The following is a 13892-nucleotide window of genomic DNA, read 5'->3' on the forward strand; positions in this document are numbered from 1 at the left end:
CCCGCGTCAGACATGACTGAGCCAGCGAACAAAAGACCGGTCACCTCAGCTGTTTTCCCGCCATCACCGCTTAGCAACCAACCTAGCAACAAGCCAGGCATAGCGCTACAGAAGGTGAGCCAATCACAGATAGCGAGACTGTCTCCACCAATGACACGCCGTCTTTGAAAGAAGTAAGTGCGGAAGGGGAAAATTAACCCTTTGTTTCCCGAACGCTGTGCAGTTTCCCACTCCTACTCCAAAATTGGTATGGACATTTTAAACGTATCCAAATACTGGTATACTGGCCCGTGTCCCAGACCATAATTAGCCCTACTCAATTCCACTTTGCATCCTATATATTGAAAATAAAGCAGTTTTTTCCCCTTCTTCCTTTACAGAAATGAGCATTTACAAAGCAGTATTGAAAGGGTTACACTTTTGAAAATAATGTAAAACTTGGTAGTGATCAGAACTGAAGTGGAAGAATGAAAAAAAAAAAAAAGTTTTTAAATCAGGTATGAGGGTCAAAAGCACCAGTGTAAATATCATTTATTAAAATTTAAATAATTCCCATTTTATATTTAGTTTTAAAGGCTAAAGCATCAAGTGAATTAGTTCCTGATTCATTCTGAAGTTGGAACACATTTCATCCAAAGGTATTAAGTCTTTTAGGTGTATCCAGACATGATGCATGTTCACATTAAAGCTGCAGAGTTAAATGAAGACCCTTAAATAAGCAGAAACCTGCGGGTTAACTCTGAAATAACAGACCCAGGTGACTTCCAGCAGCCTTTTTATTTGCTTCAGCACATTGTTTCACATTCAGGTCTCACTGATAACTGAAACTCACCAACTTTGAACACTTTAACATTTCAATAATGCACTTTTTTGTTATCGGTGAACTCAGATATTAGCAAAAACAAGCAAAAACTTAAAAAAAAAAAACAAAACTAAATTCAGGAATGCTCAAACTTTATTGAAAACAAGAAAAGAGGAATGAGACAGCGAATGTGTGCGTTCAGCAGCTCAGTTTCCCCCCCGGAGGCGCAGCACCAGGTGGAGGGTGGACTCCTTCTGGATGTTGTAGTCAGAGAGGGTGCGGCCATCTTCCAGCTGCTTGCCAGCAAAGATCAGCCTCTGCTGGTCGGGGGGGATGCCTTCCTTGTCCTGGATCTTGGCTTTGACGTTCTCGATGGTGTCACTAGGCTCGACCTCCAAGGTGATGGTCTTACCGGTCAGGGTCTTCACAAAGATCTGCATGCCTCCCCTCAGGCGCAGCACCAGGTGGAGGGTGGACTCCTTCTGGATGTTGTAGTCGGACAGAGTGCGGCCATCTTCCAGCTGCTTTCCAGCAAAGATCAGCCTCTGCTGGTCGGGGGGGATGCCTTCCTTGTCCTGGATCTTGGCCTTGACGTTCTCGATGGTGTCACTGGGCTCGACCTCGAGGGTGATGGTCTTACCGGTCAGGGTCTTCACAAAGATCTGCATGCCTCCCCTCAGGCGCAGCACCAGGTGGAGGGTGGACTCCTTCTGGATGTTGTAGTCAGAGAGGGTGCGGCCATCTTCCAGCTGCTTGCCAGCAAAGATCAGCCTCTGCTGGTCGGGGGGGATGCCTTCCTTGTCCTGGATCTTGGCTTTGACGTTCTCGATGGTGTCACTGGGCTCGACCTCCAAGGTGATGGTCTTACCGGTCAGGGTCTTCACAAAGATCTGCATCTTGACACTAAAGGCAAGGCAATTTTATTTATAGAGCCCAATTCAAAGTGCTTCACAGCTACATAAAATCACAAGAAGGCAATTAAAAAGAAATTAAAAAATAATAACATTTTTAAAAATTAAAAAACCGATTAAAAATAACCATTAATTAATTAAAAGTGAAATGTGTAGATAAAATACTTTCAGGTGTCATATGCACAGCTAAATAGAACTGTTTTCTGCCTGGATTTAAACATTGCCAGATTTTAGGAGCATAAAAATAACAAAAAAAAGTCTGGTTTTAATAACTGATCAGTTCAAACGGACCGTTTTCTGTGTTTTTCTTTACTAAAAATATATAATTAATCAGTTATTTGCTGTTATTTTAGTGCATAGTCAGCATTGCCGTTCACGGCAGCTTTAACCCAGCTGGTGCTGAGCGTCACTGCGACGTAACTGCTACGTCACCGCGCTGACGCCAGTTCGCTGACGCTGCAGTTGGAATCATCACTGCCAGTTCCAGCTCGAAGCCTCAAAGTAGCAGCCATATTTAACTGCTTGGTGTACTAATACTAATTATTTAAATGCTAATCAAATACTAATGTAAGTTTGAGGGGTGCTGAAGTTGTTCCGAATAATTGTCGCTCGTTTGTCAGGCCAAATAAAGCAGCTAGCAAGTCACGAAGCTAATAAGCTAATGTTGCTAACGTAACCGGAAACTGCGACAAACGGCCGTTTTCTCGCTGTTACTCGACCATAAACACCCCATCCATTATGGTTTAAACATTCTTATCGAATTAACATTTAAATAAACATTTATTATCCTGAAAAATTCAACTAGAGAGGGGGGAGGGGGTTCTAATGTTAGCCGAAACCCTTAATTAGCTTTCTGAGAGGCCCCGTTAGCTGACGTAGCTAATAATTCGATCCTAAAAAAAAAATTATAATGTCGCCTCTTCGCAAAAAATATATATAACTACGACAAAATAGGTTCATTTAAAGATTAAAACGTCTTAAATTACTTACAAGCAAATTGTTTCCACCGGTGATTTTAAGGAACGTCGATCAGGATCAGGTCGGCTTTTAACGTACAAAGCGCTGCGCTGGAGAATTTATACTCAACACCTGGTATCCTTCCGCTGGTCCAACCGGCGGAACTACAGAATATAGTTACCTCCAAAAACACAGCAGAACGCTTCTGATACCGATTATAATATATATATTATATATAATAAAATCAGTTGAATAAAAACACAAACATAAAAACATACTTACAAACAAAAACTGTGAGAAGTAACGCTGGGATTCAGTAAAAGTGGTAAAAATCACGTGAATGTGGATGTTGCCAAATACAAAACAAACCAGGAAAAAGTTAAAATATTTTATAATTAATATCATAAATCTTATAATTACTTCATTCCAACATGTTCAGAGCAGGGGAACAAAATAATCTAATTATTGTTTAAACTTGTAGCATGACTTGCACTATTTGGTTAGCTCTGACGCCCAGCCTGCATTATTTAATTACAACCTTTTATTGTGGAATATTTCAATATATTTCATATTTCAAATAAAACCACATACATAAAAACATAGTTACAAAACAAAAACTTTGAGAAGTAACGCTGGGATTCGGTAAAAGTGGTAAAAATCACGTTAATGTGGACGTTGCCATGAACAAAACAAACCAGGAAGAAGTTAAAATATTTTGTAATTAATATCTTAAATCTTGTAATTAATTATTACTTCATTCCAACATTTTCAGAGCAGGGGAACATAATAATTTAATTATTGTTTAAACTTGTAGCATGACTTGCACTGTTTGGTTAGCTCTGACGCCCAGCCTGAATTATTTAATTACAACCTTTTACTGTGAATGTCCCCGATAGGATCAAACCTATTGATTATTGGGCTGATAACAGATGTTTGGCTTTGGTTTGACTGACTCAACCTTTTATCTGAAGGGAATATTCTTCTGCCTGACAGCCTTTATTTGATTTAAGGCTTCTTGGTGCCACGATTTGCATTAAGAATGCTTCAGAATGAGCACATGATAGCTTGTGAAGATTACATCACAGGCACAGAAAGCACGACCACAAAGATTAAAGGGCCGAAGGTTTAAAGTCATCGCATCTGCTGTTGGAATGTCAATCAAACAACAAGAAACAGAAGCAAAGCAATGTGACAAAAAGACTAAAAATGAGATGCAAAGCAGTCACAAAGAGCGTAAACAGGCACAATAACACAAATATAATACAAAGAGACAACAAAGAAGCAGAAAATGATGCAAACATCACCAGAGGAGCCCTTCCTAAAACTGAGATACAAGATGAACAGTTGAAAACTAGGGCTGGGCGAGTTAACTTTTAGTTATTATCGCGTTAACTCGTTAATTATTTAACGCCGATAAATATTTTATCGCTCATTGACGCAGGTTTTATTTATTTATTTAAACTTTTTCTTTTTTTTACAAAATTAAAACAAATAATAATTTTAAATAAAAAAAAATTATTATTTATTTTATTATTGTACAAGTCTGTTGCTCACAGGCTTTTATTCTGTAAAAGTCTGTTGCTCACAGGCTTTTATTCTGTAAAAGTCTGTTGCTCACAGGCTTGTATTTTGTAAAAGTCTGTTGCTCACAGGCTTTTATTTTGTAAAAGTCTGTTGCTCACAGGCTTTTATTTTGTAAAAGTCTATTGCTCGCAGGCTTTTATTTTGTAAAAGTCTGTTGCTCACAGGCTTTTATTTTGTAAAAGTCTGTTGCTCACAGGCTTTTATTTTGTAAAAGTCTGTTGCTCGCAGGCTTTTATTTTGTAAAAGTCTATTGCTCGCAGGCTTTTATTTTGTAAAAGTCTGTAGCTCACAGGCTTTTATTCTGTGAAAGTCTGTTGCTCACAGGCTTTTATTTTGTAAAAGTCTGTCGCTCACAGGCTTTTATTTTGTAAAAGTCTGTCGCTCACAGGCTTTTATTTTGTAAAAGTCTGCTGCTCACAGGCTTTTATTCTGTAAAAGTCTGCTGCTGTCTGCTGTGGAACAGGAAAAGAAAGTAATCGGCGGATCCACCAAACATGGAGAAGGGTACGGAACTTTTACTCGGCCATTTTCATGTTAAAGTTCTTCCAGACGGCGGAGTCGACAGAACCAAAGTCATCTGTAAACTCTGCCAAGTTGAATTGTCTTCTCAGCGTAGTAGTTCCAGTCTAAAATATCACTTAAAGGCAAAACACACAACTGATAGCAGCAAGTCATTCAAGGAAACAGACAGTGGAGCGAGGCTTCTACATAAAAACTACAGAAAGATGCTGATGTTAAAAGTGTGTTTGCACAACAAATGTTATGGCACTTTCATTCATATGGCAGCACATTTAGAATAAAGCTAAATGCTAAAGGCTATACGCTACTTTTGGATTCATTTTTGGATTCTGCGTACAAATGCGATTAATCGTGATTAATCAGGGAAATCATGCGATTAATTAGATTAAACATTTTAATCGTTGCCCAGCCCTATTAAAAAGTCATGAAAACACTGGTGAAATAACCACAAAGAAACAACAGAACAGCAAAAAAAGACAAGTTTGAGTCCTAAATGACCTCAGAAAGATTCAAACAACAATCATTCAGAAGGAAATTAAAACCACCACAAAGAAGAAAGAACAGAAATAAACATCAACAGGTTTAAAAAGAGGCAACAGAATGAGAAAGTGTTTGAACGCTGGTGCTCAGACAGCCTCACACCGTCCCCCCCTAACGGAGCCCAGGTTTCTGCTACGATCACATTCATAATTCTGCTATTTCAGGTTGTTTTGATGTAGTTTGTGGAGAATATGATCCAGATGGAGTTTGAGAATGTCGGATATAAAAGTGGAGAACTTGGATTTGACCCTAAAAAACAAAACTCACAATAAGCTGAGGTGTCCTGGAAATGACCCGTTGAAGATTTTAGATAGATAAATGGATAGATAGATAGATAGATAGATAGATAGATAGATAGATAAATGGATAGATAGATAGATAGATAGATAGATAGATAGATAGATAGATAGATAGATAGATAGATAAATGGATAGATAGATAGATAGATAGATAGATAGATAGATAGATAGATAGATAGATAAATGGATAGATAGATAGATAGATAGATAGATAGATAGATAGATAGATAGATAGATAGATAAATGGATAGATAGATAGATAGATAGATAGATAGATAGATAGATAGATAGATAGATAGATAAATGGATAGATAGATAGATAGATAGATAGATAGATAGATAGATAGATAGATAGATAGATAGATAGATAGATAGATACTTTATTCATCCCAAATTGGGAAATTGTTTTGTTGCAGCAGCATACAGTAAAATATATGAAAACAATTAAAGTAAAAACAAGCAAATAAAATAAATAGAATAAATAAAATAGAATAAAATAAAAATAGTGAATAAACATTCGCTATATACAAATCTACAGTATGAAGAGTTTTATTTATTTATTTATTTTTTTTTTGTATTGTTTTTTAGGAGAGCCTTCAAGCCTATTGAGCCTGAAGTTGTCTTCCAGCCAGCGGGGAGGTGTTGTAGATGGTGATGGCTGCTGGTAGGAAGGATTTCCTGAATCGGTCCTTGTGCAGAGTTCATTATTGGAGCTACGCTCTGTATTGGAAATGTGTTCAAATTAATTAAATTCAAGCTTCCATCTGTAGCTGATCCAGTAACTTTGACAGATGGGACGAGTTCGACCCGTGCAGTCAGCTGCTTGTAATATTGATCGTCTCTTTTTGTTGCAGCTCTGATCATGTTTCTCTGTGGAAGATGCTAACACCAAGCTAACGCAGGCATTAAATCAGTCTCTGTGAACACTTTTCGGTTCATTAAAAGTGTGTGTGGGCACAGAGTTTCCTCAGAGTGCTGAATATCATCAAGCAGCCAGAGAGTTTGTGATGGCAGTTAGCCTGAAAGTCCTGTTAGCATCCAGGCTGCCGACAGAAGGAATCATCAGGACATTAAAGCTGGCTGCAGGTGGGGAAATCTGCCTCAGTCCAAAGAAAAGATGTTTGTCAAACAGAAGCTTTTCAGAGTCAAGGCAAACAGTCATAAGTACTATGTAGTTTTATAACTTTCTGTGGTCTTATTTAGGTTTTATGATCAACTCAGATTAATACGGCCTTATTTCTACAGGTCATATGTTAGTAATTCGGTAGAAAAAGTAGTTCCCCTGAGTGGAAATGACCCGTGAGGAGGAAGATCAACAAAACTGTGGTGGACATCCCAAAGAGGAAAGTGGAGAGTCATCAGAAATGGCTTTAATCTCTGGAAATATCTTCAATATATCACCTGGGAAGATGCTGCTCAGTCAGATGAGAACTCAGCTCATCAGTTCAATCAAATCAAAGTGCAAACACATCAACTTTTTGCACATTAGTCACAGCTTTTTTCTAACTTTAACGGTTTATATTCACTTTCTCTTGCATTTAGAAAATGGAAATCCTTCTATTTCCACCAAAGCTTCACAGATTTAACAGATCGCTGTTGATATCTCATGTAATAACTGTTTATTCTGATAAAAGTGCAGTTTATTCTCCAGAAAATACGAAAAACATAAATTCATTTAGCTATTGAGAAACCATGAAAGGAGATTAGTGGAAAAATGAGGTTTGGGTAAAAAAATACGAATAATTTTTTTGTACTTTTTATTCAAGTTTTACTGTTTATTTTGGGAAACTGTTAACATTCGTTTTTTTCTCATAATGAAAATGTACATTTATCCATCTGCATAAAACATCACATGTACAGTACATCAAAATAAATACATCATCTGGAGGGTTGATCGACTTGGCGCCCGAACATCGATCAGGTCACTACAGCTACGCTATTCACATCTGCAACAAGGCGTTTTTTTTTTATTTTGCTCTTTGATCGTCACCCGGTCCAGAACCTGGTCCAGAACCTGGTCCAGAACCTGGTCCAGAACCCGGGGACTCCAGGGCCGGTCTATGATGGTCCATCAATCTAACTACATGGGAGTGAAATAAGACAACAGTACTGGCCTGGCCCTAAAGTCACGGATGAAATACCACTTATAACTACAGCTAAAGCCAGAAAAGGACCGGCTGGAGTAAAAACCCTGGAAGGTGACAGCAGGCAGGAGAGAGTTTGGGGGGCAGAAGACATCCAGGGGGATGAAATACAGGAAGCAAATTACCTCCGCCCGGTTATCAGTTTGTGGCAAGAGAGGACGACTCGTGAACGTGGATGAAAACAAACAACGAAGCCTCCCACTTTGCTGTTTCAGCACTGAACTGGGGTCCTTGTGACTTCCATCCTCGGAGAGTTAGCAAGACCTTGGTAACCATGGTAACGGCAGAAGACTCTATGCGTTAAAGTCACCGTAAAAATCACATTTTATTAGGGATGGGATTCGAGAACCGGTTCTTGTTGAGAACCGGTTCCCAGTGTTTCAATTTCTTGGAATCGTTTGGCGATTTTTGCAAACGATTCCCTTATCGATCCCACTGGGCGCGTCACCACGCAACGTTGCGAGTCCAGCGCAGCCAGCAGCCAACAGTAAACATGGCGCCCAAGCGGTACAAACGCTGGAAAGTTTGGTTCCACATCCCTAAAAAAGACGACAACAGGGCAACTGGCAAAGTGAATATTTCACCAAAGGGAGGAAATACTACCAACATGCAATAACTATGAATGAATGTCGCGTTTTGGATCCGCTCCGGACTAACGTTGGTGAATCTGAACCCAGCAGCGTTAGCAACGTTAGCATGTCCTCGGCTAACACTGCAGGTAACTAACTAACACTGCCTATCATGTTAGCACCATTTGCCTGATTGTAAAAGCTGCTCTTAGTAACGGTTAAGGTTAAATGAATGCCTTCTCAGGCATTACATTTAGATGAAATCATGAGAGACAGAGCCTGACTGGCTCAGAGCCAGAGGCTGGTGGTACTACCCCCAGTTCACCTCTACCTCCAGCTTCTCCTTTCACCAGAGCAGGAAGAGTTCAATTACCCAGGCCAGGATAGACCAATGTGGACCTCACCGTTGTTGGGTTTGTGAGGTCATGACTCGTGTTACTTCTAAACTAAACAAAGTTGATGCTAATCGACCGGTTTGTTGTCCTTTTTCTCCAAATGAGAATCGATAAGGGAACCGATAAAGAACCGAATCGTTAAGCAGGATCTAAAATGGAACTGGCATCGTAAAAATCTCATCAATTCCCATCCCTACATTTTATGCTTTAGTGTTTGTGTGTTCCTCGCCCCGGACGCACCAACCCACGAGTGTGTGGCCCAACTGAGACAAAAAGGTGATCTGAAGTGTGGAAATGTGGGCTAATCAGAGTTAGCTCGTTAGCTTATTAATCAGAGCAGAGAGGGCTCAGCTTCTCTGAAAATGTCCTGATTGGAAACACATCTGTGAGCATTTAACACTCCTGCAGGTATTTCATTGGAGCTTTAAAGGAGCGTCAGCTGTGTTGGAGAAAGAAAATAAAACTCTTCATTTAACATTCGTAACACTTCGTAACACAGACATGAAATAAACGAGTGTAATTAATCCATTTCTGTCAGATCAAGTTGACTGTAATTATTTTGGGTCGTGATTCCATCATTTCTTCTTCTACTTGATCTGACAAAAGAAATCCTTCTATGTAACAATCATATTTAATCTTTTTTTCATAGTGTTTTCATTTCAGTCAGACAAAATAATCAGAGGACGCCATGCATTCGCTTCTATAAGCATCAGAGTCTGGTGCCCTGATAACATCTTGGTGCTCTGAGTGAATTGAAGCTGGATTTTTTTTACAGATTTTCCAAACATTTGGCAAAAATATGCCCTTCATTTGTTCTAATCAACTCGGGTCTCATGCTTGTGATGCTTGTTTCCAGGTAATCAGGTCAATCAGGTAATTCATGTGTGTGAATGCAGTCTGAATCCAGAACCGGAATGAAAAAACAACCCGTAAAACACATTTATCGGTGTATGTTGGGGACATACTTGGACAGTTGATCATATCAAAAAAGGTTCTGATTTAATTCTTCTAAATGGTGTACAATGGGTACGTGGGTCTGGATAGTGTAGTGGTAAGAGTGCCATCTTTCATATAGTTGTCCTGTGTTCAAATCCCCTGCATGAAAGGTACGACCTCCAGTTGGGGTCCTCAGGCAAAGACCCCCGTTACCCTACCTCTAAGTTGCTTTGGATTAAAGTGTCTTCCAAATGCATAAACATAAACATAATGGAGGCAGAAAAGAAAGCAAAAGGCTGTGTTCGAAACCGCATACTTCCATACTCATCGATCAGACAGTATGCAGAGCGTTTACCCACAATGCATTTCGCTCCTGCCCGAGCTGAAATCAGCCGGCCTGAAGCTGATTTCCCTTAAGCTCTAAACTCTGTAAACTTTAGCAACATTTGAAACATTTTCAGGAGAGAAAGTAGTCGTTTAGATCCCCAACGTGTTGAAAACCTGACAAAATACCGGCTGTTTACAATTTTGTTTCCACGAATTCGGCGCTACTAAAGCTAGCCGCAGTGAGCAACGCACTTCCTGTTATTTTCACAAAATAAAATACCCATTGCCTTTTATCATAGGGAAAGCCATTACCATACAATTGGTGCTTTTGTTTTGAAAACAGGAAGTGAACCTACCCTCGTTGTAGCTAGCTTGAAACTGACGTTTTGACAGGAAATGACGATCGGTGACGTCACTTTAAGTTGCATCTTGGGTAGTTTGAGTATGAGTAGTAACCTCATGATGCATACCCAACATTTCAGAGAATCTAGTATGCATCCGGGAACTTCTCGCTGACTCAAACTCGCATACTAACTCAGAAAGTTAGTAGGAGTAGTAGGAGAAGTAGGAGAAGTAGGAGATGTATGCGGTTTGGAACACAGCCTCAGTTTTATCCCCTGGTTTTACATCCCTCCTGCTGTGCTGTGGCCGGACTCCCCCCATCTTAACCTCTTCTTGTCCCATTTCAAAGTCAGCATCCTAATTCTGGTCATGTGGGACACCCTCAGCTGATGCTCTTTTCCCTCCATCATCGCCCACTTGTCCATGTGCAACATCTACGTCCTCTTCGCCCCCATTTCTCATCACGCCAACAAAAAGCTGTCACATGGAGGGAGGAGAGAACAGGATCTGGCGGCAGAAGGGGCTGGACATCGTTATTTGTATTTGTGGAAGAGTCGGCACGAGGCGGTCGGTTCAGAGAAGAGCCTTCTCATATCGATACTTCGTATTCACGAGTGTCCTGCTGACAACGAAAAGAGAAGGTGGGAGAGTAAGGAAAGTCTGAGATATGCTGAACACTGGAAAAAATTGCCCCTCCAAAAATAAGAAAAAAAAAACAACAAATAAAAGACGTTTTTGCTTGAAATAAGCAAAAAACAATCTGCCAATGGAACTAGTGAAAATCGGCTTGTCAAGACTTCTTGAAATAAAATGTGATATTTAGGACTTTTGGGTTAAAAGTGATCTTGAAATTAGCTTAAAAACCTCTTCAAATGAAAAAAAAGCTTGTTTCATATGATATGTGACTCAAAACAATTTGTTTTCAAGACTTTTTCATTTAACAAGATATTGCAGATGTATTAAAACAAGTCCCTATATCTGGCTGAACTGGTGCTTGTTAGGCAGTTGTGTTTTATATTAAGTGTAATGAGATACTCAATGAGACAAATATACTTGGTAAGATTTAGATTTTTTCCAGTGAATGAGCTGCAGGGCTTTGGGAGTTACTGGATGCTTACTCCTGTCTCATAGAGAGGGTTGTCGAACTCGGTCTCCACAGTGATCTGTCGGTACGGGTGGGGGTAGATGAGAGGCAGCCGCAGGTTGGAGTGGTACCGGCACCTTTAGGGAACAAGGAAGGCGTTACAGAGACATCACAACAGAAAAGAAGACGACAACTACCATCAAAACAGTTTATTTTAGTTCTGAAAGAAGCACCAATAGCATTTTATATTTTATATCTATCAGCGTACAAGTTAAGGTTTATTGTTTAGTAGGACTGGGCGAGTTAACTCGTTAATTATTTTACGCTGATACATATTTTATCGCGCATTAACGCAGGTTTTAGTATTTATTTTTTATTTTTTAATTAAAAAAATAATAATTTGAGGGGGCTTTTGTGCCTTTAATAGAAAGTTCAGAGAGACAGGAAGCAGGGGGCAGAGAGAGGGGGAACAACAGCCCGTGCAGCCGACGAGGCTTCTGTAGCTCCTCTGCAAACAAAGAGGCTCCGAAGAAACTCAGCGGCAGTCGGCAGAAATGTGGAGGAAGGTCAGCAAAGAGTGGATTAAAAGACTGGATTTGTCTGCCGGTGGACACGGTTTAAAGTCTGTTTGCAGCTGGAACACTTTGGATTTACTCACTGTGTCACATCCTGTCCTTCAGCTCTGATAAACATGGAAAAGAGTTTCTATTGGATAGACTGTTGGGTTATGGTTTAACAGGTTGGGGTGGCAGATCTTACCGCGTGACGTAGACGTACGCCCCTCCGAGCAGCACCGACAGCAGCAGGACGAGGATGAAGATGGCCAGCGCGATGTTGCCTCCACCCAGCGGGGAGCCGGCCGTCGCCTCGGCAACTAAGTCATGAATAACACGGGTCGGTTACAGGAAGAGAGTTATCCAGAGAGCAAATAAAACTGTAAATGTTTGAATGTGGTTCAGCAAACAGGTGAATGGAGCAGGTAATCAGAGGGATAAACACAGCCGGAAGGACAAACACACACGGGGGGATGAACTCGGCAGGCAGATGTTTGCAGATGCAGAGCAGACACAGAGAGGTGAGGTGGTTTATTTATCACATTTTCCACTCCGTGATGGTTAATTTCATGGTTTTTGTCAGTTTAGAAGACGAACAGTGTGGTCTCCTCAGCCCACAAACACATACGGTCAGACTCACCTTCCAAAGCATGGTTGCCAAAGCAGTCATGGTTGGCTGCAAGACATCATTCTGTCAGTCACATGAACAATGACATCACACTTCCTGCGGAGTTAGACTCCGTAAAACAAGGCTCGGCAGAAGCGACAGTTTGCTGATTCCCACCCCGAATGTTGATGCTACACCTGTCCAGCTCTGCCATCGCACACATTCAGGATATAAATGCAACGTTTATACCCCGAATGTTGATGCTACACCTGTCCAGCTCTGCCATCGCACACATTCAGGATATAAATGCAACGTTTATACCCCGAATGTTGATGCTACACCTGTCCAGCTCTGCCATCGCACACATTCAGGATATAAATGCAACGCTTACACCCTGAATGTTGATGCTACACCTGTCCAGCTCTGCCATCGCACACATTCAGGATATAAATGCAACGTTTATACCCTGAATGTTGATGCTACACCTGTCCAGCTCTGCCATCGCAGACATTCAGGATATAAATGCAACGTTTATAAACCGAACGTTTGTCTTTGATGCTTAAATAAGTCACTTATCACCTGGAAAAAACAGGTTCATGGTAACTTTTCTTTTTACATTCAGCCAACTGAAAAGCTCTTTATAAAACCTGCCGTATGGATTAAATCCAGGCTATCTAATCTAGCCTATCTTGCCCAGCCCTAGCTAAAACACTAACTGTAGATCATTTAAGTTAAGGGAACACTTTTAATTGTGTGTTTTTCCACATCAAATGTCTCTGGAAAGATGATTGACAACCAGATTCACGTATTTTCCAGCACCAAGCACTTTATTTATAACAGCAAATGGATGCAGTTAAGTGGAAGTAATGCTAGCATATGACTAGATTAAGCTAGTTAGCTAAAAATGCTAAGATTTATATCACACAGTTAGTGCACTTTAAATAGCAGAATAAAGCTGCTGTGCAGAGCTGGGGCTCAGCAAACTGTCAGCTGCATGCGTTGGGTAACAATCCATATATAAGAGGCATGAAGCAAAGAGGTCTGCAAAGGCTACACTGTGCATGCAACTGGCCGGAGTTTTAGATAACAAGGCAGCACCATGCAAAGGTTTCAGCCACAGATAAAAGGGTGGGATCCTTCAGAAATAATGGGCTTGGTAGGAAGAGCAGCGATGAGGTCCATCTAACTGTTGTAAACAACTAAACTGTTTGTTAACTTTCTCAGTTTTTTTCGACTGGTTGCTTTAACCCATGTTTGTCCACTTGGGGTGTGCTTTCTCTTACTCTCTCTTACTTTTAAATGATATTGCTAGTATGAGATGT

General features: G+C 40.3%; 2 protein-coding genes across 5 annotated transcripts in view; both read right to left on the bottom strand.

The window, feature by feature from the left end:
* Nucleotides 1-758: 758 nt before the first annotated feature.
* Nucleotides 759-2810, bottom strand: ubc (ubiquitin C). Its single transcript, XM_075455909.1, has 2 exons — nucleotides 2704-2810; nucleotides 759-1705 (listed from the first exon to the last, which is right to left on the bottom strand). Exon 2 carries the CDS (start codon nucleotides 1696-1698, stop codon nucleotides 1009-1011), a length of 690 nt encoding a protein of 229 aa, XP_075312024.1. The 5' UTR covers nucleotides 1699-1705; nucleotides 2704-2810; the 3' UTR covers nucleotides 759-1008.
* Nucleotides 2811-7355: 4545 nt separating this feature from the next.
* sez6l (seizure related 6 homolog (mouse)-like) overlaps nucleotides 7356-13892 on the bottom strand; it is a 100037-nt gene continuing 93500 nt past the window's right edge. The window contains exons 14-17 of one of the 4 annotated variants that reach the window (XM_075455569.1): nucleotides 12604-12639; nucleotides 12169-12283; nucleotides 11444-11546; nucleotides 7356-10944 (exon numbers count right to left, since the gene is read on the bottom strand). In XM_075455569.1, coding sequence (XP_075311684.1) covers nucleotides 10915-10944; nucleotides 11444-11546; nucleotides 12169-12283; nucleotides 12604-12639 — 284 coding nt within the window. In that variant the 3' untranslated portion in view covers nucleotides 7356-10914. Of the gene's footprint in view, nucleotides 10948-11443; nucleotides 11547-12168; nucleotides 12284-12603; nucleotides 12640-13892 lie in introns of all 4 variants that reach the window. The other 3 variants (XM_075455568.1, XM_075455571.1, XM_075455570.1) reach the window with 3 other exon arrangements.

This window comes from Odontesthes bonariensis, chromosome 22 (assembly GCF_027942865.1).
Source record: "Odontesthes bonariensis isolate fOdoBon6 chromosome 22, fOdoBon6.hap1, whole genome shotgun sequence".
Lineage (NCBI taxonomy): Eukaryota > Metazoa > Chordata > Actinopteri > Atheriniformes > Atherinopsidae > Odontesthes > Odontesthes bonariensis.